General features: G+C 35.4%; 1 protein-coding gene across 1 annotated transcript in view; it reads right to left on the bottom strand.

Annotated features, from left to right (window-relative positions):
- The window catches only part of PTH2R (parathyroid hormone 2 receptor), an 88,813-nt gene that overhangs the window by 25,557 nt on the left and 36,523 nt on the right, over nucleotides 1-26,733 (bottom strand). Inside the window, exons 3-8 of the mRNA XM_005672143.3 lie at nucleotides 26,522-26,632; nucleotides 26,283-26,404; nucleotides 16,712-16,809; nucleotides 13,028-13,217; nucleotides 11,984-12,137; nucleotides 3,905-3,965 (exon numbers count right to left, since the gene is read on the bottom strand). Of these exons, the coding sequence (XP_005672200.3) occupies nucleotides 3,905-3,965; nucleotides 11,984-12,137; nucleotides 13,028-13,217; nucleotides 16,712-16,809; nucleotides 26,283-26,404; nucleotides 26,522-26,632 (736 nt within the window). The remainder of the gene's footprint in view (nucleotides 1-3,904; nucleotides 3,966-11,983; nucleotides 12,138-13,027; nucleotides 13,218-16,711; nucleotides 16,810-26,282; nucleotides 26,405-26,521; nucleotides 26,633-26,733) is intronic.

Genomic DNA, 26,733 nt, shown 5'->3' with positions numbered 1-26,733 from the left:
AATAAAACTAATTATGGAATTCCATATAAAATGCACTATGAATGTATTTGTTTTCTTTCCATGCTCAAGGTCTGGAATAACTCTGAATGAATGAATAAGTCAAAATTGCTCCAGGCTACCTTTAGGCTTTGAAGATGTAACCTGATATCTCTGGGTCTCATTCTATTCATCTCTCAAATGTGGGGATTGGACCAAACAATGCCTTCAGTCCCACCTTCTCTAAAATTCCAAAACTAAGTGATATGGTTACACATCTCAGAGTAAAATTATTTAGCATTATTTAGTACCTCTTTACTGACTCAACTTCCCTCCCTCCTCCATGAAATCAAATAACAATGCTCCAAGTTTTCCTTGAAATTTCCACTATTGCTGTCTAAATATAATAACACTATAGATATTAACCCTCAAATGTCAACAAAGCCAAAGAGTGTAAAGAGATAAATGTAAATAAAAATGAAACCAATAATTTATTTCCAAAATATACAAACAGCTTATACTGATCAGTATCAAAAACAAACAAACCAATCAAAAAATGGGCAAAGAAGACATACAGATGGCCACCAAACACATGAAAAGATGCTCAACATTACTAATTATTAGAGAAATGCAAGTCAAAACTACAATGAAGTATCACCTCATACCAGTTAGATAGCCATCATCAAAAAGTTTACAAATAATAAATGCTGGAGAGGGCATAGAGAAAAGGGAAACCTCCTACACTGCTGGTGGGAATGTAAATTGGTGCAACTAAGTTACATTAAGGACAGTATAGAGGTTCCTCAAAAAAACTAAAAGTAGAGCTACCACATGATCCAACAATCCTACTCCTGGGCATGTATCTGAAGAAAACTCATTTCAAAAACATACATGCACCCCAGTGTTCACAGCAGTACTGTTTATAACAGCCAAGGCATGAAAGCAACCTAAATGTCCATCAACAGATGAACGGATAAAGTAGAGGTGGTGTATATATATATAAATGGAATATTACTCTGCCATAAAAAGAATGAAATAATGCCATTTGCAGCAACATGGATAGACCTAGAGATTATTATACTAAATGAAGTAAGCCAGCCAAAGACAAAACATTATATAATATTACATACATGGAATCTAAAAAAAAGAAGATACAAATGAACTTATTTACAAAACAGAAAAAAAAAAAAAAACTCACAGACATAGAAAACAAACTTATGGTTCCCAAAAGAGAAAGGGGAGATGGGAGGGATGAATTGTGAACTTGAGATTAACAGGTACACACTACTAAATATAAAATAAACAACAAGGATCTACTGTATAGCCCAGGGAACCATATTCAGTATCTTATAATAACCTATAACAGAAAAGAATAGAAAAAAGATATATCTATACATATACATACACACTATAATACTATATATGTGTATATATATAATGGAATCACTTTTCTGTATATTTGCAACATTGTAAGTCAACTATACTTCAAATTTAAAAAAAAAAAACTAAATAGGACCCTGCAGGGCTCTCCTGGGCACAGGGCCCTCCACATCCTTGCTTCTTGTTGGTAAAAATAAAAGTTTTCTTCTCCTAGGGCTTCCCCAAGTCCCAAAGAGCAGGCTCAAACAGTCAGTGATTAGACAAATGAGAAAATTCTGAAACCAATGAAAATTAGTCAAGCAAGGAAAGTAGTAATAACTTGTACAATAGAGTCACAAGACTCCTAGTTCCTCCTGAAGCGATACAGGTAACAATCCGATGCATATTTTTACTGCTCTACAGAAACTAAAACCCCTACCCAGTGGAGAATGTTGACTACATGCTGACCACAAGCATGAAGATGCTAGACTGGATGGAACCAGAAGACTGATGATTAAGATTTCTGAAACATCATCTTATTACCTCACCATCAGCATATCAGAAGACTGTCCAAGAGCTGATCATATACCCTCGACCCTCATCCAAATGTTGCTTTTAAAAACTCTTACCCAAAAGCATTGGGAAGCTCAAGTCATTTGTGTATTAGTTACCCATTCTCCTTGCTTTGTGCTCTGCAAATAAACACTGTACTTCCCTTCATCACAACCCAGTATCAGTAGATTGACTTTGATGCTCTTCGGGTGAGCAAACACGAGTTCAAGTCAGCAACAAAAATGCAAAGCCAGTCAGTCCTAGAACTGAGGGAAGGCTGATGAATGAGGAGTTCGTAACCAAGCAGTGGGAAGGCTACACCTAAAGATAATAATGTATAGACTGCAGATTTGGGAGACAGTAGCTGGTTCTTTGTAGAATTCAGGCACTTGTGTGATGTGGCGTTTTTTTTCACTGCACAGCAGACAAAATGATTCTTAAGAAAATATCTCGTAACTTGAAACAAATGTATGGGCTCAATTAAAGAAAGGTGCAAATAGAAAGGAGTTGCTGTCATGAAACACACACGATCTATGGATATTAAATTGTATTCTGTTAAAATAGAAGAATGCTCAGCATTACTATACCTATAAATTAAATCTACCTGTATTTAAATTGCTTTTCATGTATCATAAGTGTATTAGTCTGCTCAGGCTGCCGTAACAATAGAATATAGACTGAGGGCTTAAATGACAGACATTTATTTTCTCACAATCTGGAGGCTAAGCCTGACTGCAAAATGCAAGGCACTGTGATCTCGCTGTGTAATCATAAACCTTTGTGAGCCCATGGAGAAAGAAGGAGCTTTCTGGTGTCTCTTCTCATGAAAACACTAACCCTATCCTATCAGAGCCCCAACCTTAGGACCTCATCTAATCTTAATTACCTCTTTATGGGCCCTATCTCCAAATACATTGGGGGTTAGTGCTTCCCACGTTGAATTTTGGGAAGACACGATTCAGTCCAGGCAATAAGTTTCATCATAAAAGCAAAAAACAGGCACCTGAATGGTTCTCCACATTCTCCTTTTCTTTCTTTGACTCATCATTACTAGAAATAGAAATAATATGAGAAAATGAATGTTTCAGTATCCATGCATCATATGGCACCCAAAGAGAAACCAACAACTGTGGGGCTAGCCCTAAGACGGATTCCCCTTCTAATCTGCATGTGTTTTATTGTACAAAATTATTTTATTACACTATAGAAAACAAGAGAACAAATGAGATGGATTGGACTTATAGTTTGCATTAAATATAGATAAGCAGTAAGTAGAGCACTTGTGTATTAAGTGCAGGTACTAAATGGAGCAACTGAGCATTAAATATTCATGCTACACTAAATATATGAGGCATAAAATATCCCTGATACACAGTAAGTCTTCAGTCTTCTTGATATCCTAATTCAGCCACTGATTGGTGAAACCCATGGCCACATATCCCACCCAAAGAATGCAAATAAGACCCAGAGCTGTTCTGCAGGCCAAGCGGCAAATTACAGCCATGGAGAAGTGACACTATACTTATATCTCTCTGAGATAGCAAATACGTGTCACTGGACCAGTGACACCTTCTGTCTCTGGCACCTTCTGTCTGGGGGTTCCCTTGCTGCAACTTCATCTCTGGACCTCATAACCACATCATCTGTGGGGACGGCTGATGCAGCAAAGAGGAGATATGAATGTTATCTAGACCAGGATACAGGTAGTATGGTCCTTTCACCTGTGTGCACCACATCCTAAGTGTGTTAACTTACCCATCTCTTTCCCCTCATTTCTCACAATATGTTTTAAATTGATTTCATAAACCATGAAGTTCAAGCATCATAATCAGGTCTGTGAGTCTTTCTGTTCCATGACTCTGGGATGAATAGTTTGCTGGTAATATATCTGAGGCTACAATTGCATCAAGGTAATTTCCCACATGACATCCCTAAAGGGTAAAGTCATCAAGAACTGCAGCAAGTGTGAATTCCAAGCAGGAATCCAATCTTGAGAAAATACCTCTTTTTTACTCACCTTTCATCAGCCAGAGTTGCTCGAGCCGCAGCCCAGGCGGTAACAAATGCTGCTGGGAACCCTGCAATCAGAAAAGGATTCAGACACCACCTTTCTTTTAAGGTTAAGGGACTTTTTCTTATAATCATCACACACAAAATATACTATTAAAAGGTGAGAGAGAAAAACAGACAGGAAAAATGGTAATATGGAGCAAGAAAAGCCCACTTAGTTCTTATCTTGTCCATTTGAGAAATCAGCTGGTACATTGATGTTATTTGTTCTCCAAAGTCTAAAAATGAAGATTGGACCAATTTTCATTCAAGGGATGTAGGGTCAAACCATGATTGGAGGAGACCGAAGTTCCTGTGGTCAGAAGCAGGCAGCAGTGGTTGGTACATGCAACTTTGCTCTGGCCATGCTGATGGCCACATGCTTTCCAGGAGGAGTGAAGAGGCAACAAGAGGGACTCAGGAAGAGTGGCAGGAAGGCTGAGGTTTTAAAAAATTTGAACTTTCTCATTCTAAAAGTTGAAAGTGTAGAAAGGTGATCCTGCAAGTTACAAAATTAAGAAGGTTTGATTGGGTTAGCCTCTTCTTTTTTGTTGGTATGGGCTCAAGATAGAAGCATTTGCAGGCATCAATAGTTTAGAGAAGCATGAGCATGATGTATTTGTCCTTCATTAATAATAAACACCTGTGAACTTTCAACATCAAACCTATGTACTCCCCAGTAAAGGCAGACTGCTCAGTTCATGCTATACTTGATTAGACTCAGACGTCATAAAAAATCACAAACCCTAACTTGTAGGAACATTGCAATAGAAGATCAAAGGATTTAATGGATATTTTTCATTATGGGGCCTTTCTGAAAGAGATTTTTTTAAAAGGAAAGAGAGATTGTAATGAAAACACTATAGAATCTGGGGAGCACCTTACAAAAGGAGAAAAAAAAAGTTTTAATATAACTCAGAACATTTTTTATTCAATACAATTATTCCTTACTTTTTAAAAACCACATTTAAAATTTTTCACATATCTTTTCTCATAAAAGTGAACATAAAAATAGACTCAGATGAAAAAATTTTCAGAAACAAAAATAAAATGAGATGATACCCCACAAAAGGGAATTTCTTTGGTCTCCTCAGTGATGTAATTGAATTTAACCTCAGCTGCTTATATGGCTATTTAATTTCCTGACTCCACATTCTGATTTTATTTATTATTTATATATAACTCCTTTTTTAAAACAAATCTGCTCAAATTCTATGTTCTAGGAATTTTTGTCAAAATATATCTGCATAATTGTTTAATTTTTAGGTTCAGACTGCATATTCTGTCTTCTTAAAATATCTATCCATCCACCCATCCAAATATACATTAAGCACTTATTAAACACCTATTCCTATGTCAAGAACCATTACAGTCTCAGAAGATTAAAAAACAAATAAACAATATCCCTGTTCTCTTGAAACATATTTTGTCAGGGGGAGGCAAAAGTGGTAACACAACTTCAGTTATCAATTAGCACTACAAAGAAAAAACAAGAATCATATGCTGTAATGGAGAGCATGGCTCCTTCTGACAGAATCAAAAAGGCCTGACTGACATAGATCCCTTTACTATTCTGCTGCCTTGGTTATCTTTGAAAAATGTTCATCTGCCTTTGATCAAAATGTCCACATTTTTCTCATTTTCAGGTGTTTATCTTCTGCTTCCTTTATAATCTCCCAATCAGGCAATGTCCTGAATGGCACTCTATATGCATTGATGAATGGTTCTTGAGCTGGAATTACGTTTTAAACGATAATTTTAACAAATACCTTATATCAGACACCTTGTCTTAATGAAATTGCTTTCCTCATCCTCTCAGAAAATCAAGACTAGCATAGAGACAACCATCGAAGAACAAAGAACAGAAACCATTTGGGGTTCTTAAAGGATTTTTTTTCCTGTTTTTTTTTTTCTTTTTCTTTTTAAGGCCCCACCTGCAGCATATGGAAGTTCCTAGCCTAGGGGTCATATTGGAGCTGCAGCTGCCAGCCTATGCCACAGCCATGGAAACACCAGATACAAACTGCATCTATGACCTATGCCGCAGCTTGCAGCAATGCCAGATCCTTAACCCACTGAGCGAGGCCAGGGATCAAACCCGTATCCTCACACATACTATGTCGGGTTCTTAACCTGCTGAGCCACATTGGGAACTTGTCTTAAAGGATTTTGATTACTATCTTGGTATCACATTATTATAGAATTGAGAACACATAAATATAGGAGGAAATGTTTGAAATTTAAATGTTATTTTAAATTTAAATGTTGTTTTAAGTAAATTTAACACAGACTTGGATGTTACACTAATTTTCCATTTACCTTAAGAACTGAGTTATTTTCCCTACAAAATAAGTGAGTCTGAGGAGGAAGCAATCTCTGGCATAAGAATAAGCAGACTGGGGTTTTGGTGTGGCTTTTGCTATGCTCCTTTATTTATTTATTTTTTTGTCTTTTTGCCTTTTCTAGGGCCACACCCATGGCATATGGAGGTTCCCCGGCCAGGGGTCTAATCAGAGCTGTAGCCACCGGCCTCCACCACAGCCACAGCAACAGGTGTAACTCTGTGACCTACACCACAGCTCACAGCAACACCGGATCCTTAACCCACCCAGTGAGGCTAGGGATCAAACCATCAACCTCATGGTTTCTAGTCTGATCCATTAACCACTGAGCCACAATAGGAACTCCCCATGCTCCTTTAAAATGAAGGTGTTGACTAATTATAGTCAAAATTTTTTTAGCAATTAAACTCTCTCTTCAAATAAAAACTTATGTGGCAGCCCACTGCACAACCCAGAGATGCCTCAAAGCCAAAGTGGGGAAAAAGGTCTTGCCATGTTGGTCCATACAGTTTTATCTTGTTTTAGAAACTTCAGAGGCTTCATATAACCCAACCTCAGCCTTACCCTCCTCCTGCAATGCTACTGTAGCCTTGTATAAAGTCATAGCTTGATCATAAAGCGTAGAGCTAACCCTAAAAATCAGAAGTCCATCATGACATGGGGATTCCCAGATTTGCTAAGACATACCATGTGCTACTAAGCAGAAACCTTGATTCCCCTGGGAGTCCAGTCTGGTGACTGCTCAGACATAATGCTCCAAGCTCTGTCTCCTCTTCCCTCCCTACTCACTGCAGGATGCTAGAATCCAGTATTCATCACTTGCTGATTCATTCTTTAAGGAACCTAAAAATTTGTTTATATGATTTTGACAGAATTGTTCTCAACTCACATAGGACTCTCAAGCCAATACTGAATGAGAACCTCTGTCCACGAGGAAAATTGAAGAGCTTTTGAAAGTGTTGCATTATTACAAAGGTGAGTGTCTATTTATGAAAGATCTGTCTCCTCCTGGGGTAGAAATACTATGGGAAATAAATAAATCTTAAAAAAAAATCTAATTCATAGTCTAAAAACGGTTCTAGAAGCATGAGAGAGGGCCTCAGTTAAAATCAAGGAGAAGACTACTAAGGACTAGTTTTGCCCTCCCTCCCAGCACCCTTGTTTCCAGCACCAGAGATCCCAATGTGTGCTGATATTGCTATATTTTTAACGTTGTCAATCTGTCGGTTCAAACATGTTGTACACAGTGTTCGTGGCCTTGGCTGATGTGAAGCTGTTCTGTAAGGTTTGCTTATCAACTAATTTGACTTAGCAAATTGTGCGGTACTTTGTGCATTCTGGATTTTAAAAGTTTTTTTATTACCGCTATGTCTAATTTATCACTGTATGAGTGAAAACTAAGATTTCATGTAGTTTTTATGTTGTAATATATCTTCAAATAAATCTCTCCTATAAATAAAATTTAAAAAGGCATCATGAAAGAGGAAAAACCTAAAACAGAAGAGCCTATAATGGAAAAGAAAACATGTTTACTGAATTAAATATGGCCAGCGGGCAGAAACCAGAAAATCACATTGATGGAGAGGAGATAGAATCTTGAAACCAAGTGAATCCACAGAGATAAGTCTACAAAACTATTACAAATGAATATCTAAATCGGAGTATAATTTATTGTCTTTTAAACAGATAATAATCCAGGAGTTCCTGTCATGGCTCGGCAGTTAACAAACCCGACTAGCATCCAGGAGGATGCGGGTTCGATCCCTGGCCTTGCTCAGTGGGTTAAGGATCCAGCATTGCTGTGAGCTGTGGTGTAGGCCACACACATGGCATACATCCTGCGTTGCTGTGGCCCTAGCATAGGCCAGCGGCTTCAGCTCTGACTGGAACTCTAGCCTCGGAACCTCCATGGGCTGCAGGTGTGGCCCTAAAAAGATGAAAAATAAATAAATAAATAATCCATATACTATTTAATGATAAGGAGTAAAATCCCAAATTATATCTTAAAAGACTGAAATAAGAACCAAGTTCTAGGGTCAAAATATATGTTTTTTATAGACTCTGTTAAATATAATTTTGCCTTAGGATAACTTTAAGGTAGAATTAATAATGATATTAAATCATAGTGGAAAGGAGAAATGTTTTTCTAGATTTTTAAATTTTGCTTAAAGCAAACATCAAGATTTTTAACTGTGTAAAGGTGTTATATTGACTATCATGAACAATTTTATGAAGAACAGATTTTATAAATTAAATATTTTGAAAATAATACATATGATCAGAATAGGCCTACAAAAAAATAAAATACCCTAAAGGGTCCAGACTGCATGCTCCTTGTGTGCTAGAACTTTAATACATATCATGTATTTCAATTACATTTACTGCCAAGTGGATGATCAAAAAAATGTTCGCTAGATTGAGATTTTATACTGAATAATAAAATTGGAAATGTGGTATCTTCTGATTATTTCCAGATAATACAAAATATGAAAATATTCTACATGAAGCCTTGGCAACAGGATCACAGCTATATGGTATCACCAGGAAAGATGTCTTTTTTTTTTTTTTTTTTTTTTTTTTGTCTTTTTGTCTTTTTGCCATTTCTTGGGCCGCTCCTGCGGCATATGGAGGTTCCCAGGCTAGGGGTCTAATTGAAGCTGTAGCTGCCAGCCTACGCCAGAGCCACAGCAACGTGGGCTCCAAGCCGCGTCTGTGACCTACACCACAGCTCACGGCAACGCCAGATCCTTAACCCACTGAGCAAGGCCAGGGATCAAACCCACAACCTCATCATTCCTAGTCGGATTCATTAACCACTGAGCCATGATGGGAACTCCAGGAAAGATACTTTTATATGATAATACGTACATTCCGGCATTTCATCTGACAGGTGAAAATTAAGAACGGCTGTTGATACAGAAGTAAATTATCACATTCAATAAGAATGAGAAAGCAAGACTGACATCTTTTTTTCCTACTACGTTGGACATTATACCCCTAGTACTTATTTATCTTACAACTGGAAGTTTGTACCTTTTGACTGACACTTTTTAAATACAGAATTTTTAAAATGTGTAGCTGAAACCAAGAGTAAAGTGCCTTATGTATGAGAAAATTGAGGCAGGGATAGAAAATATTAAGGTTATAGTTGGCTGAAAGAAAAGAAACCTAGCCATCATTAGAATTTGCCTTTACTCCTTTATACATCTTGTTTTGTGATGCAGATGTACAAAACGGTCATTTAAAATATCTGCTTGCAATTTACTAAGGCAGATATGGCAAATGTTCCTCCTGAGATTATAATTTCTTCCCTGCCCACTTCTTTTTAAGAATCAGAAAAAGCAATGTAAATAATGTAACTCCACACATCACTGCAATGTGAGTAATGAAGTACTGAGTATTTATCAACCTAGAGAAGGCTAATTGGGTCCAAATGAACAACAAAGGAATCCAAGCAACTTCTCTTCTCTAATGAAGCCAATAAATCACCAGGTTCACTATGGATTATTCTAGCAAAGGATTTTGCAAAGCAGCTGTTTTGATCATTATTTTTCTTATGGAAATTTGGAAAAAATGAGTCTGAAATAAAAATGATATTTTAAAATCAGGCTGTCAGTGTTGAGATAAGAGAATAATAGTCTATTAATCAAATAGACTTGGATATTTATTTCATTAAATAGTAATTGTGTTTTAGTAGCAGGGAGATATTCTTTGAAATATATTACCATTTTTTAATTATATATGCCCTAGCCTAGATTATTTTTTAATGGAGATGTTGTATAGCTGTAGAGCCCTAACTCTGTATAAAGATTGATTGTTAGTGTTTTAAATTAAGATTGCATGCAGAGTTCCCTTCATGGCTCAGTGGAAACGAATCCGACTATCCATGTATCCATGAGGATGCAGATTTGATCCCAGGCCTTGCTCAGTGGGTCGGGGATCTGATATTGCTGTGAGCTGTGGTGTAGGTCACAGACACAGCTCAGACCCCACACTGCTGTGGCTACGGTGTAGGCCAGCAGCCAGCAGCTGTAGCTCTGATCCAACCCATGGCTTGGAAACTTCCATATGCTGCAGGTGCGGCCCTGAAAAACAAACAAACAAACACAAAAGATTGTATGCAAGATGCTTTCTTAGAGTGAACTTCCATGTAAATTCTACTTGCTTTCATGCATGTTCCTAAACCATTTGATAAAATGAAGATTTCAAGAAGCAAAGCTTATCTACTCTAGCTGTCGTTCCTACATCTACTGTCATCATTCCTTTGCCAAAATTTTTACGGACAAATTAATACAAGTTGTAAAGGAAGGTGAGAACCTCATACTTGCACAGATGCTCCCTGGAACTCTAATTTTTTAACTATCTTTTTCATAGAAAGATTTGAGAACCGGTTTCCCGGGTTTCAATAATGCAAACTCCTGACTTGAAGGAGTGACAGAGTGCTCGAGCCCAAATAAGAGTTGATGGGGAATCAAACCAATACGTAAAGAAAGAAAAACAAGTTTATCACTGGTGTGACCAGTGTCACACTAGACACCCAAAGGATAAAACAGAACTCAGACAAATTCCCTGTTGAATTTTCTACCAACTTGTGGTCATTATGAGGGTACACAGAAATAATTTTGATTGGGAGACCACCAAACAGTTGAGAAAATTTCCAAAGAACCCTAAAAAATAAAGTATTTTTTTTTATTTTAGTAACTGCTGGTCAAAGATAAGGGAGAGCCCTAAAACAAACAAACTGCCTTCAGAAATAAAATAGTATTCACAAAATTTAGTGTTTCATAACAAAGTGTTACAGTCAACTGACCCTTTGTCTTCTTAAAGGTCATTAACCAACAGGAAGTTCAATATTCCATACTTCACATTTTCAAATGTTAAAATAATGTTAAGGCAAAATAGGCAAAGAAATATTTTGAAGGGGAAAAAAAACTTCAAATTTAATCCGGAGCCACTTAGTTCATTTTTTTTCCTGTGCTAAACACCTCATAAGTTAGATATTAAAATAGCAATTGTTAATCCTTCTTAATTTTAACCATATATGAGTTTTAATTTCTCTCACATTATAACAAATAAACAACATCCTTTCTCCACATCACTTTGAGTTACTGCCTAGTTACTGACAAGGCATTTTGGGAATGTGAGATGAATATCCTTTTTTTAATTATTTATGCCAAAAGTAATTTGAATTATTTCCTTCCAAAAGACATGGTAAATCTACATAATTAGTTTGTAATTCATATCATTAAATGCAGTCAAGATGGTCTCATAAATCCCTTTCTGGGATTTTCATCATATGACCTAGAATTACCAATCAAAGATGCATCATTATAGCTTAGAAATTCGAAACTCAAAATTTTCAGGATGAAATTATTGTTAAATCAGGACATTGACATAAGACATGAGTACAGCAGTTCTAAATGCATGGCTAACAAGGTATTTCCCCCAAAAAAATCTTCTCAAGATTCTGGCCTTAGAACACTAACCCTAAGTTTAACATGAAAAGTTTGTGACCACTGGGAGGATTATAGACTTGATCTTAATAATTTTTCTCAATAAACAGTTAAAGAGAAAGGAAGGCTAAAGATAGGATGGAGAGGGATCATTTCAGGGAAATGGCTGAAAGGATGCTAATGACAGGCAAGACAGAAAACCCCTAAATTCCATACTCTAGTTGAAAAGGAAAGGAGAGAGAAATGCCTTACCCCAGCCTATCAAGGTGAAGCCCCACAGGTACTTGGTGTCCGAAAAGAACGCGACAAAGATTAAACTATGCAGATAGAGACCTTCCACCAAGATCCAATAGTAGTTTGTAGCCAAGAAGTAAATAAACATCACAACAGCAATCTTGCACCCAATCTGTTACAAATAAACCAACATTGCACTATATTAGAACTCCTAATTGCACTGGATGTCAACATTAGACCACTAAAAAGCAGTTCTTCCATTTCGTTTTTGTAATCTACTAGCTCTTGTACATAGGAAGGTCAAGATTTTTGAAAGAGACAAAACAAAGTTATTTTAACATAGCATTTCTAAGACTGCTGGTTTGATTCTAATTTTAAAATAGGACTTTTTTTCCTTTAGAAGTTATAAGAAATTATTTTTATGCTTATAAAAATAATACTTGATCATCAGAAAATATTAGGAAAGTACAGAAAAGCAAAAAGAAATACTATCCATCATTCTACCATGAGTTTATTTTATTCTGGCCTTTTTCATGTCCTAAAAGTTAATGGCTTAAAACAACCATTTTAAATGTTTTATGATCTATGGATTGGCTAGTTGGTTCTGTAATCTGGTTGAAGCTCAGCTAATCCTGCCTAGGCTAGGCTCACTCATAGAGGTCTACCCTCAAGTGGCACACCGTCACACCCCCTTCATTCAACAAAGGCAATCCAGAATCAGACAGTAGACATGCCAATGAATTACAAAGCATAGATACTAACAGCATTAATTCACAACATCAAGACAATCTACTCGACCTAATTTCCAAATTCATTGCTTCAATGGTGATACCACTTCTAATTAACCAAATTATTGGGTGATTCTACTTACTAAATACCATGAGGACATTTAAGAGCAAATCAAGTTCCATGGAAATCTTACATGAGAACAAGCCTCAGAATCTACAGTAAAAGAACTAAATGCCATGGATTTTTTAACTCCAGGCTTCTGGTTTTGCAGGTGGGCTTTCTTACTGTTCAAAGTGGTGAACCATGACAACAGCTCAAGGTGAAAACACTTACATATTGTGATTTGTCCACAGAAGGCAGTTCTATGGAACTTTGTAGGTTGCCTTGCATTATCAGGGACTGCAGCTCCTTTACTCCTATGTGAGCATGGACCACTTTGTCCTTGACAAAGATGCTCGCAGCTCTCAGCATGAAAGACACAAATAAGTGCATGTGGATATAGTTCCTAGTACAATGCAATCGTCTATGGAGAGAAAATATTCAGTATTTAGATTTGAATAAAATTAGAAATGGAAAAAGAAAATACGTAAATGAACCAAAACTCCTCCCCCAAAAGAAGGAATAGAATAAACCTGAACAAAGACAGAAACAACTGGGGTCCAAAACTAAAATGTAAGTTTTTGAGGCTTAATTTCAAATTTATCCTGATCTGCTACCATATTTATCCAGCTTATGCAGCGTTAAATATTAGGCGACATTACACTATAGCATTACATTACAACATAGACTGAAGTAATAAATCATTAATGGAGAACCACCTTGAACAGGGTTAAGTCTTATAAAATTGAAATGTTCACATATTCTATACATTCTCTGTAAGAAAAAGTAAGATATTTTAACAGTGTTGCACAGTTTTATTTCCTAGGAATGTTAGAAAACAAGCTTCCTGTAATGTAAAATGCTTGGAAATTATAAAAGGGTCTTAGAAACAAATTAGGTCAGTAACATACTTGGGAGTATATTATAGCACCACTAACTAGTACAGAAAACTAACTCCAAAAAAAATAGTTTTTTAAGTTTGATCCATAAAAAAGCTCTAGGAAAAGGGATGTATAATCTGGTCAAAAGGCAGAGCTCTACTATTGCCTGATTGTGAGAAAGCACAGCTTTCCTGTACAATGAACACACATTACTGCTTCTCTTCCAGAAAAGATGAAATACTCAAGTGTAAAGGAGTAAGAAATGTTTTCATCAAAAAAAAATGTTTTAACCCAATAATATATTTTTTATTTCATATTATAGAAAGAATCCACTGTTAAATACTTTGATAAACTATTATGTAAACTGAAGAATTATGACCTAGTCATTTGTACCCTCCCTGAAATTTCATGTAGCTTTACTCTTATAAGTATTTATTATTCTAAACAACCACAGCTAAGTTTCCTGTAATGGAATGAACTCTGGATCAGAGTCAGAGATGAAGGTTCTATTTCCAGCTGGACCACCTATGGACCTTGTGACTGTGGACACTGCGCTTCAGTTTCTTGTCTTTCAAATAAGATATAACTGCCAAACCAAATACATGAGGCTATTTTGAGGAACCCCTCTACAACCCCACAAATGTGATCATGTCATGCTTCTACCTAAAAACTTCCCTGTACAGTACCATAGAAGACAAAATTCAAAGTCTTTGACAAGAGCCTGCAAAATCTATTGCCACAAAATCTAGTTTCTCTCTGGCCATTTCTACATGGCCCCTCCTCCCTGTGCATCAAATGTTGCATTCTTCTGTATGGGAAACTTCTGTATTCCTTGAGTATGTTTTGCTGCTTTGTGCCTCTGACCTTTGCACGTTCTGTTCCCATCATCTGGAATGTGCTGAATTCCTTCTCATCATTAAAATCAGCTCACATATCAGTTGTATTGAGAAATCTCCTTCCCTTGTCAGTTTTGGACTAGTCCATAAGTATTCCCAAAGCTATTTATGAGACCTGCATTACAATAATAACAATATTTTATTTGATAATCACTTCATGTGTCAATGTCTCCCAATGACGTATACACTAATTTTCTGGTCTGCAGCATATCTTAACTTGGCCTCTGCCATTGCCAAAAAGGGTCTATCACATGGTAGAGAAAAATGCTTGTTGAAAAAATGGACCCTAAATCAATAAAGCAAAAGCTTTGGAAATATAAACTACACCACTATACCACTATTAACTGGGCAACTGTGTTAAAAGAAGTAGTTGGAATATTATAACTAGTCATTTATTTATTAATTCAACAAATATTTATTGATCACTAGGACATATTAAGTACACTGCAGCTACCAAGAGTAAATAGTAAAAAAAATAAATAAATGCCTACTCTCGTGTGGCTTTACATTCTAGAGGGAGAGACAAAAATATAAAAAGATAAATAAATAAAACATCATATAATACATTAGATAGAAATACATCAAAGGAGAAAAACAAACCAGGAAATAGGTGTGAGAAGTTTCAAGGAAGACTGTAAAATAATAGAAATGTCAAAAAATACATAAAAGATAATATATATAATGTAAAACCTTTCTTAGTTGTAGTTTCTGTTAATTTCTAAAACCTCTATTTCAGTTTCCTAATGTATCATCTAACCTCACTCCTTTTCCCACACGTAATTTAGCACTAAATTTTATAAATTGTACAATCTCAGTATACCTTGAAACTGTGCATTTCTACCCAATCCCCAAGGCCACTGCCCTAGGCCAGGCCACAATCTTCTTGTCCTGACGACTCTACCAGCATCTGCCAAATGGGCTTCACCACCTCACACTCCACCTTACCATGCAAGTTATGTTTCATGTCTCATCTGCTTAACTCCTTCATGGCTCCTTATTGGCTCCTCGGATGAAGGGCAGATTCCATACACAGATCTCAACATAGTCTCAACCCCGCTCACCTCTCTAACCTCAGTGCACGCCACTTGCCTACACCAAAATTCTAAATTCTCAAATATTCTGCACTTTTTCCTGATTTAAACTTAGGTTTTTGGAGTTCCCATTGTGGCTCAGTGGAAATGTACCCAACTAATGTCCATGAGGTTGCAGGTTCAATCCCTGGCCCCACTCAGTAAATTAAGGATCTGGTGTTGCTATGAGCTGTGGTGTAGGCCAGCAGCTGTAGCTCCAATTCGACCCCCAGCCTGGGAACTTCCATATGCTATGGGTATGGCCCTAAAAAGAAAAAAAAAAAAACTTAGGTTTGAAACTCTCTCCCCAGTCTCCTCTTTTGACTAAATGTTATGTATACTTATGTATCAATTGAGATTTCAGTCATTTAGGAGGTCTTCCTTCTTGTGCCTCCTCTGACCTCCCAAATCACTATAAACCACCTGAATCACAGCACTTTTCAAATAGTAAACTAATTATTTTCTAGGCTCCTTGGGTTACAAACCAACTTCAAGCATCATCCTATGAAACATTGTTCAGTTTCATCTCTATATTGGTGATCAGAATTCTGTGTTGATTTAGATTAAGTTGAACTGGACAAAAGTTTAAGTGGGTAAAAAAAAGCCACACCAAAAGCAATACTACTTCTTTATCTATGATGTCAAATCATTTAGAGATACTTAAAATGAATAGAAATTCATTTTAGGAGCCCAGTGGCACCAAAATCATTTGGGAAAAAGTGAAATAAGTTTTAACATGATGAGTGAAAATTTTTGTGACTCATTTGACTATTCTCTGCCTCAATTTGCAAACAAAACATACTGCAATGCAGATCTATCAGCTTAATTGTTTCATACTGCTTTGATGCTTTAAATTTTTAAACAAAAAAAAAAAAAAAAAAACAAGGAAAAACCTTGAATGGCTCATGCAAAATAAATTGTCAAAGTCAAAGAAAATAAAACTAGGCTGAATTCAAAAAACTATTTGTTTGGGCAAAATAACTAGAGGCACAGATTACGTGCTGTCTGTCCCTTCAATGGAAAGGAAAGGGAACTGCCCCTTCACGGAGAAAGTGATGGGACATCACTCACCGGAAGTAACCAATGATGAGAATAGCCACAGCCAGGGATCCAAAGGAGATGGAGTAGCCAATAGTGTACATGATGTAGAGGCGTTCAAAGAATTCTTGCTGAAGGGCAACAGATTTAATCAGAAAAGCACCTCTGAACAAATATTTTGATATAGATAAACTGAAAAATTGTGCTTTTAACCTCTCAAAAGAAAGGCAATGTGCTGCCACCTTCATATAATATAGATTATTTTCTGGCCTTACTTTTTTATTCCCTAAATTCAAGTCAGAGTTAAAGACATAATTAAAATATTTGGCAATTCTTATTGTGTAAGTGGGGCCAAATTAAATGCTGCGAAATTTACTTCATATATTTTTGCAGTGTTAATTTGAACTAATTGGAATTGTCTATCTAACATGGGACATTTGGAGTAAATAAAACACATATTACAGGACCATTTTAAGAGAAATGTGGTTTAAAAAAAAGGAGAAGAACATGTCACTTTTGGAATTTTATTTCAAGTTCTAGCTTTTTTTAATTGAGCTGGAGTTTACATGAAACAAAATGTACAGATTTTCAATGAGCAGTTTGATGGGTTTTGAAAAACTGAGTTCACTGTGCTGCTTGCCAGTCAAAAACCCACCCACCATCCACCCCCAGGTAACTATTGTTCCAATTTCTGTCACACAGGTTGCCTTTATCTCTTCACATACTTCATATACTTGACTATTCTTAGACTTCTTAGAATTATATAGTGTATACTCTTTTGTCAACATACTGTTTTGATATCCACTGATATTGTTGCTTGAATCAACCATTCATTCCTTTTCTTTTTTTATTTTAAAAATAACTATAGACTCAAAAGAAGTGGGAAAGATAGTAAGAAAGGTCCCATGTACCCTGCACCCAGTATCTCCCAATGCTTTCATCTCACATAATTACACTAAAACATCAAACCAGGAATTTGGCATTGGTGCAATTCTTGTGTTTGTAGTTCTATGTCATCTTATCACAAATGTAAACCTTTGTAACCACCTCTGCAATCAAGATACAGAACTACTACATCACCATGAAGATCTTCCTTGTGCCATTCCCTTACAGTCATACCCACGCTGTTCTTCCCCAACACCCCTGTCTCCAGCCAACCACTGAATCTGTTTTCAATCTCCATCATTTTGTCATTTCATAAATGTTATAGAAATAGAATCACACAGAACATGATCTTTGAGATCAGCTTTTTTCGCTCAGAGTAATAACCTCAAGATCCATCGAGTTGCTGCACACACCAGGTTTGTTCTTTTTTAGTGCTGCAAAGTACTACATGGTATGTATTTAACCTCCACGTATCATATATATTTGAACTGTTTCAAGCTTTGTAGATAACATACAGTTGGGTCACATTTTTTATAGACTCAATCTCTATTAATTGGTATACTTAGATAATTTGTTTTTAATATAATATTGATATGTTAAGGCTAAGTCCATCATTTTATTTTATTTTTTTATTTTCTGTTGTTTCATTTCTCTGTTTTACTTTTCCTGCCATCCCTTTTTCACAGAATTCCATTTGGATGCATATTTTTGTATGCTACTTTTGGTGGTGGCTCTAGGTAATATATAGTTTAATGTGGATGATTTGATCATTGAATTTTCACCCTTCTTCTTTTCAAACTAAGTATTGAAAGTTATAAATTTTTCTCTATATTCTGCTTTCACTGTTTCCCACAATTTTTTATATGTATTGAGCTTTCCTATTTATTCAGTTCAAACTTTTGCCATTGGTCATGTAATTTCCAACTATTTGTGAATTGTTTACATATTTTAGTTGATTTTCAATTAATTCTTTTGCAGTCAGAGAACATACCCTGTATGATTTTAATCATGACTTTTATTGAAACTTGTTTTCATACATTCTACTTTGATAAACTCTGGTGTGTACTTTAAATGAATGTGACTTTTGAAGTTATTGTACAAAGGATTCTACAAATGTCAATTTAATCAAATTGTTTGAAAGATATTCTATAGAAAGCTTTGTCCAATTGTTCTATCAATTACTAAGAGAATGGAACTTTGAAAAATTTCATTGTATATTCTTGCCTCCTTTGTTGTAGATTAATTGACCATATGTGCATGGATTTATTTCTGGGCTTTCTACACTGTTTCATGGATCTATATTTCTGTTTCTGTGCCAATACCACACTGTTTTGATGACTGAAGCTTAGTAGTATAACCTGAAGTCAGGGAGCCTAATTCTTCCAGCTCCATTTTTCTTTCTCAAGAATATACAATGGGAAAAAAATATTCTTTTCAATAAGTGGGTGCTGGGAAAACTGAACTGCTGCTGTAAAGGATGAAATCAGAACACTAACACCATACACAAAAATAAACTGAAAATGTTTAAACACTTAAATATAAGACCACATACTTAGGGGAAAACACAGAACACTCTTTGACATAAATTGCAGCAAGCTTTTTTGATCCACCTTCCAGAGTAATGAAAATAAAAACACTGTAAACCAGCTATAATGAAAAAAATAAAAATCATTATATACTAAAAAAATTTTTTAATAATTAGAATAAAAGAAAATAAAAACAAAAATAAAAAATGAGTCCTAATTAAAAACTTAAAAGCACAGCAAAGAAAACCATTTAAAAAAACCTACAGAATGGGAGAAAATCTTTGCAAACAAAATGACCAACAAGGGATTAACCTCCAAAATATAAACATCTCATACAGCTTTATATCAAAAAACAAACAACCCAATTAAAAAAGAGTCAGAGGATCTAAACAGACATTTCTCCAAATAAGAGAGATGACCAAAAAGCACAGGAAAAGATGCTCAACAGCTCTAATTATTAGAGTAGTACAAATTAAAACGACAACAAAGTATTATCTCACACCAGTCAGAATGGCCATCATCAAAAACTTTACAAACAATAAATGCTGGAAAGGATGTGGAGAAAAGGAAACCCCCCTATACTGTTGGTGGGAATGTAAATTGGCACAACCACTATGGAAAACAGTATGGAGTTTCCTTAAAAACTAAATATAGAACTACCATATAATCCAGCAAACTCACTACAGGGCATATATCCAGAGAAAACCGTAATTCGAAAAGATACATGCCCGCCAATGGTCTTTGCTGCACTATTTAAAATAGTCAAGACAAGAAAGTACCCTAAATGTCCATCCATAGAGGATTTGATAAAGAAGATGTGATATATATATATATATATATATATATATATATATATATGAATATTATTCAGCCATAAAAAAGAATGAAATAATGCCATCTTCAGCAAGATGCATGGACTTAAGAGATTATCATACTAGGTGAAATAAGTCAGACAGAGAAAGACAAATATCATATAACTAATATATGGAATCTAATTTTAAAAAATGATACAAGAACTTATAGAATAGAAACAGACTCAAAGATTTTGAAACCAAACTTATGGTAACCAAAGGAAAAATGTGGGGTGAGGAAGGATAAATCAGGAGGTTAGGATTGACATCTACACATTACTATATAAAACATAGGTTAAAAGGACCTACTGCATAGCACAGGGAAATCTACTCAATACTGTGTAATAACCTATATGGGAAAAGAATCTGGAAAAAATTTTTTTCATCATGCTGGAATTTGGTGATTGCTCCCTTTGGCTCTGACAATTTTTGCTTCACATAATTTGAAGTTCCTAAATGCATGTATACTTAAGATTATTTCCTCTTGGTAAATGGATTTTTTCATAATATTGAAATGTCCTTCCACCTCGGTAATACTCTGTCTTATCTACTTGACCACACCAACTTTCTTATGCTTAGAGTATGCACAGCATGTACCTTTTTCCACCCTTTTAATTTCAACGTAATTGTTTTCTTTACATTTATCTGCATCTTTATATTGAGAAGTAAAATATTCCCTGTCATATCAGTAAACAAAGGACATCACAGTGGTCAGAATTTGCAGCCACCTCCTAGGGTGAACTGGTGAGCCCTGAAGGGATTTTGGAAGGAAACAAAGAATACCTGCCATTTAACAACCTTCAGGCTGTAGCCCCACCCTAAAATGAGCCCTGAAGGAACTCAGGGATGTAAAAAATCAGGATACTGGCCCCAGATAGCTGGGGTGCATATCAAAGGAATGATTTCAGTAAGCACATGAACTTGCGTCTCCCCATACTTAGAAAAGTACTAAATTCCTTAACTTGAAATACCTAGTTTTAACAGAAATCTTTTGTTCTGACTACCTGTCCCTTGTTCAAAACTCCTACTATTCTAGCTCCCCCTGCTTTCTCAGAGTACTTTTCTCAGGGTTACTTGAAATGCTGCCTCCTCAGCTTAAGTCCTCAGCTTTATCCCCTGAATAAAACAACTCTCAACTTTAAGGCTGTGCATATTTTTTTAGCCAACAATATTTAGAGTACATGTCTCAAAGATAGTATACAATTGAGTCATGCTTTTATTATCCGTTCTGACATCCTCTGCCATCTAAGTGACTTGTTTAGTTCACTTACCTTGAATGCAATCATGGCTACGGCTGGGTTTAAATCTGACATGTAGGTATCTGCATTCCATACATATCTTATCTTTTCTTTGTTCCTCTGTACCTATTTCCTTACCTTTTATTGGGGGTGGACGGTGGGAGAATCAATCAAGTATTTCTTAGTATTTCATTTCTGTTATTTTTAGCCATTACTATAGACACTTGATTATTCATCCTGAACTTATCAGAGCCTACATTTAATATATATTTAATAATGAACTATTTCACCATATAAATAGAGCTTTACAATCATGTACATAATTTTGATCCTCCAGCCTTTTTCCCTTTTAGATTTTGTTCTACATAATTTATAAGCCCTCATAAGAGGCTATTACGTTTGCTTAAAGCAGTCAATGGACTTTTAAATGACTTAAATTATAGACATAAAGATAATATAAACATACCAATAAATAAGGATATGTATATAGCTTTGTTTATTATTTCAGTTTGTCATTTGTATCCACATATGCACTTATTCTGGTACCCCTCATTCCTTTCTGCCAAATTATGCTTCCATTTGATATATTTCTCTTCCACCTAGAGAATTAAGTGTTTCTTATACCGAAGTCTTATGAAGATGAATTCTCTCAGACTTTTTCTGTCTGAAAATATCATTATTTTACTGTTATCTTCATGAATATTACTTTAAAGATGGCATTCCATTGTATTCTGGCCTCCATTACTTCTTGCTATAAGACAGGCATCTTTGTAGTTGTTGCTCCCCTGAGCAACTGCTTTTTTTCTCACTGCTTTTAAGATTTTATTTTTACCCTGATTTACAGCAGTTCATCTATGATGTGTCTAAGTATGATTTTCTTTTTATTTGCTCTGCTTAGGGTTTGCTGAATCTCTGGGACCTGTGGATTGGTTTACTTCATCCATTTTGGAAAATAATTGGCTATTGCTTTCTCAAATATTTTGTCCCATTCTCTCCTTCTCTTTACCTCTAATTTCACATATATTAGATAATTACATATTATCTTACAGTCTCAGATGGTTTTCTTTTAAAATTTTCTTTCTCCTAATGCTTCAGTTGGATATTTTCTATTAACCTCTCAAGTTCACTGATCTTTATCATGCTGTATCTAGTCTGCTTCTGAGAATATCAAATAAATTCATTTTTGAATTGAATATTTCAATTCTAGAATTTCCATTTGGTGTTTTGTTTTGTTTTTAAGTTTTCATTCCTCTGCTTATTTTCCCATCTGTTTTATGCACCTTTTTCACTAAATCATCTAACACATTTATAATAGTTATTATCAAGTTACTATCTGCAAATTCCAACATCCAGATAATCTGGTTTTTTTTTTTCTGCTTTTGTTTCTACTCTAGATTTGGGGTCCCTACCTTGTAATTTTTTATTATGTCACAGGCACTATAAGTAAAAGAACTGTAAGGACTGAGGTATATAATATTAACAGCCTGAAAAGGGCAGGCCTCTTCCTCTATTAAGCTTCTTGGGTGGGTGGGCTGGATTACTTTGTTGTTAAACTGGGACTGGGTTTGTTGTAGTTTGGAGGTTTTGCTTCTGTTTTTATGATTCCTTTCATCCTGGTTTTAGGTCTTGAGAGTAGAATTGAGACTTTTCCTTCAACAGACCTTAGGATTGAAGCACCAGCAGCCTCTAGCGGACATTACATGGGTTTCAGTCCATCTGACAGTTTTCCAAGCCACAGAAATCCTTCTGTTTTTTGAACCATCCATCAGCTTTGGAGCTGTTGGGGATTTCACTTTGCTCTCCAGTTCTGCCCTGGGCTTTCTGCATCTATGAAGTTTCTCCACTAGCCACTGCCTCGCTTTAGATGAAGACCTCTTGTGCCTAGAAAAGATCTTTTTCAGCTCTATTTTGTCAGGCTGCTGCCTTTCACTCGGTGAGATTTGTCTTCTTAAGGATTTCTCTCAGCTTTCAGTCCTTCCCATGCAATAGTCATGCACTTGGTGAGGAACCCAGATACCTCAAGAGATGTCTCTCAGCTCCTCTGTTCTGTCAGATGCCTTCAGCTTATGGCTACTTCTCACTCTGCGAGGTCCCCATGCACATCTTTGGAACTTTCTCTTAGCCCACATGCACTGCCCCCAGCCTTTCGCATGCTGCCTCCAGGCACCCAGTAGAGACCCCATGGGAAAGAACTGGCTGATGAGTAATAGCTCACTGTGACTGAGGTTCAATCCTTGGAGTTCAAAGCCTTTATGCCAGTCCTTGTCTGTTGAAAGTTGTTTTACAGAGTCTGGCTCTTTCTTTTTATCTTATTCTAGGACCTGGTTCTGCCTCTTCTACTGCAGACCCAGGGAAGAATGCAGCCATGGGTCTCTATTCCCATAAGAAGGGCTTTCCCACTTCCAGAATTAGATTCATTTAGATTTCTTGCCATCTGCAGCTCAATGATGTGTTTTTACAAATTTTTAATTCTGCCACTTACTCAACTTATTGTTGCAACTTCCTACATCCTGGCTAGAAGCAGAAGACTTTGTCTTTTGTCCCATTTTAAAAACATTTATTATGTATTATTTTCTGTTAATAAAATGTTAAACCCTTTATCGAAGATATTTGGACAACGTGTAAATACAAAGAGAGAAGGAAAAAACTCCCTAATTCCCACAAAGCAAAGAAAAAAAAAAAAAACCACTGTATTTTACATCTATCTTTTCATTCTATTATCTCCTTTTGTTTTGAGCATTTGCATTCCAAATTCATATACAAGTTTATTACCTGAGTTTTTTTCCAGGTAATTGTATAACAAAAGAATTTCCCAAGACCACAAACTCTTTACACAAAATATATATTTGAGCTTATTTAAACAGTTCTGCATTGGAAATTTAAATTCCTCAGGATATTCACTACAATAATTAATAGCTCAATGAGTATTTTTCTTTCATTTGGTTCCCTCCACTTCAAGTCTTCATGCTTGAATCTTAGATGTAAAATTATAAGATCAAGTTAGGACTCTTTTTGAAGTTTCTTAATACATATTACTATAATGCTGTCCAAAAGTTCTTAGTCTTTAGACATAAGATATATAGTAAATTCTATAGCATGCTACTGTTTTAAATCTCATACTCTAAAACATTTAATAACTTCATGGTCTATCATAAAACTTCCTTCCCTTTTTTATTAACAGTAATACCTCATTTTGTCAAGTCAATAATGTGGAAATTATTATGGATAGATTTTTAGATATCTCTCACTGGAGTTTCCTGGTGACCTAGTGGTTAAGGACTCCACATTGTCACTGCTGTGGCTCCATTTCAATCCCTGGCCAAGGAACTTCTGCATGCCACAGGCATGGCCAAATAAATAAATATCTTAGTCTTTGCTCCCATATAAAGATATAGCATTTATTCCAAATACACACATTTTCTATTTTTACTTTTTGTTTCCTACACAAAAACTATGATTGTAACTAGTAATAATTAATCTCATTAAAAAGTAATATCATTTTGCCCTACAGTATATCAAATCTTCAGGAGATATCCAGTTGTTTATTAGGGGGTATTTACTTTTCTTAAGTTTTTCTCAAATTACTGCTTAAGAATTATAAACAATAATAAACACTCTATATTTTAAATTAAGGGGATAAAATTACTTACTCTAGCAAAATTAATCAAATTTTTCAGTTAACTTTTAAATCATGTTTATATAAAATAGTACATATCTTAAGTACTTTACTATTTTGAGTCTCAGAATACACAGTAATCAAAAGGATTGGTTACAATATTAGAGTTCAAGGTAAATAAAACTATAATTTAATGACCATTTAAAAGCTGTAAAAGACTTTCATTTGTCATCATTTAATGTGCAAATTCATAATGGAGTACACTAAATATTATGAATGCTTATTTACATCATTGAAAGTGAAATTATTTTGAAGTATGTTATATTAACTCCATTACTGGCTTTGGTTCCATTGTAGAGGACATAATAATCTCTTCACATTGACTAATCTTATCTGAGAAGCATATCAATATTGAAATATAAAACTGAGGTATTTTAGCAACGTACTAAAGAGTCATTAATGTGGTAGGACTTTCTTTGTGTTAGAAAAAAAGTTAAGAAAGTTCTGGCTACAGTACAAAATCAAGCAAAGAAATATGCAACTCACCACTTTTCCTGCCACTGCTCTCCCTCCCCCGCACCAAAAAATATCTTCAAGCATAACGAAAAATATCTCATGTTGGGAGAGTTTATGTATCATAATTGTTCTTAGGGTCCTCTTAAAAATCGTTTATACATCAATTTATCATGTTCACTCCTAGCATCATACACATATCAGCATGCATTTTGCTCAGGAGGTCTGAGCAACAGGAATATAAGAATGACTTTTAATCTACCACGTATAACCTAAAAGTAACTATCTAGATGTTTTTAAAGTTTACATATGACGACCATACTGGAAACAACATTGATAAAGAATTTGGAGATTAGGGCTCTGCTTTAGAACCTGCCATAATCAAGCTGTGTCACTTTTACCAACACTTAATCTCTGGTTCCGAGTTGACTCATGTGCGTCAAATTAAGGTATTGTATGAGAAGACCCATGGGATACTCCTTGCTCATCTTTAATTCTACAACTCTAATTTTTCATATGCTAATGAAATCACCTACTGGCAAATCTTCTGAGATGGAAAATACATCTCTAAAATGCAAAGCTCCTCCAGGTCCCCATATAGAGTGAGATGAAATGTAGTCATTCAGAGGTAACCAAGAAAAAAATTATGAATCATGTCGCTGACTATTTATTTGGATTTCTATACATAATATAGCATCATATAATGTAATATAAATATAGTATAACAGACACATATTTATAAGCATATACGTATATATCTCAACCAGGTAACCCTAACCTAAAGAAAATATCAAAATGTTTCAGGTCCTAGACCTTTCCTTAATGAGGGATCTGAAAAGATTCCAACCGTGCTTTTATTTTTTTTTTTATCTTTGTGTCAAATACATAGTGGTTATACATAGTGGCTGACATTCAAGAATTGCATGTAAACATTTGTTTTCCCTTAGGGGTTCACAAATACAAAAATACCATTACCTTTCCTATGCTGATATCCGGCTGCAGAAAGCGAAGACAGTCTGAATAATTAGCCCATGTTTTATTTAAACCATGCATAAAATCCCATGTTCCATTGGGGTTACAGTGTCGGAAAGCAACTCCTGCAAAGACATGAAGAAAAACACTGAGATTGCTCAGGTCTCGTGGGATCCATTACAAAAATAAATAAATAAAGTAAATTTCTACTACAAATTTATCATTTCAGAAAAAGTCGATACCTTTATGATTGAAATCATAAATATAAGAAGGGCATGGGACAGCTGACATTTTTCCCACTGTTCCTCTAGGCCAACAAATGAGTCCATCCCATTCTGGAAAACAATTTCCCTCTGATAAGGAAAAAAATTAAAAAGCAAATAAACAAAAATGCAGTTGGAACCAGAAAGTTAATACATTCAAAAGAGAAAAATTTCAGGTCACTGCCTATAGC

This window comes from Sus scrofa, chromosome 15, assembly GCF_000003025.6.
Source record: "Sus scrofa isolate TJ Tabasco breed Duroc chromosome 15, Sscrofa11.1, whole genome shotgun sequence".
NCBI lineage: Eukaryota > Metazoa > Chordata > Mammalia > Artiodactyla > Suidae > Sus > Sus scrofa.
The sequence above is the reverse complement of the archived record's forward strand: the minus strand, read 5'-3'. Positions and strand labels throughout refer to the sequence as shown.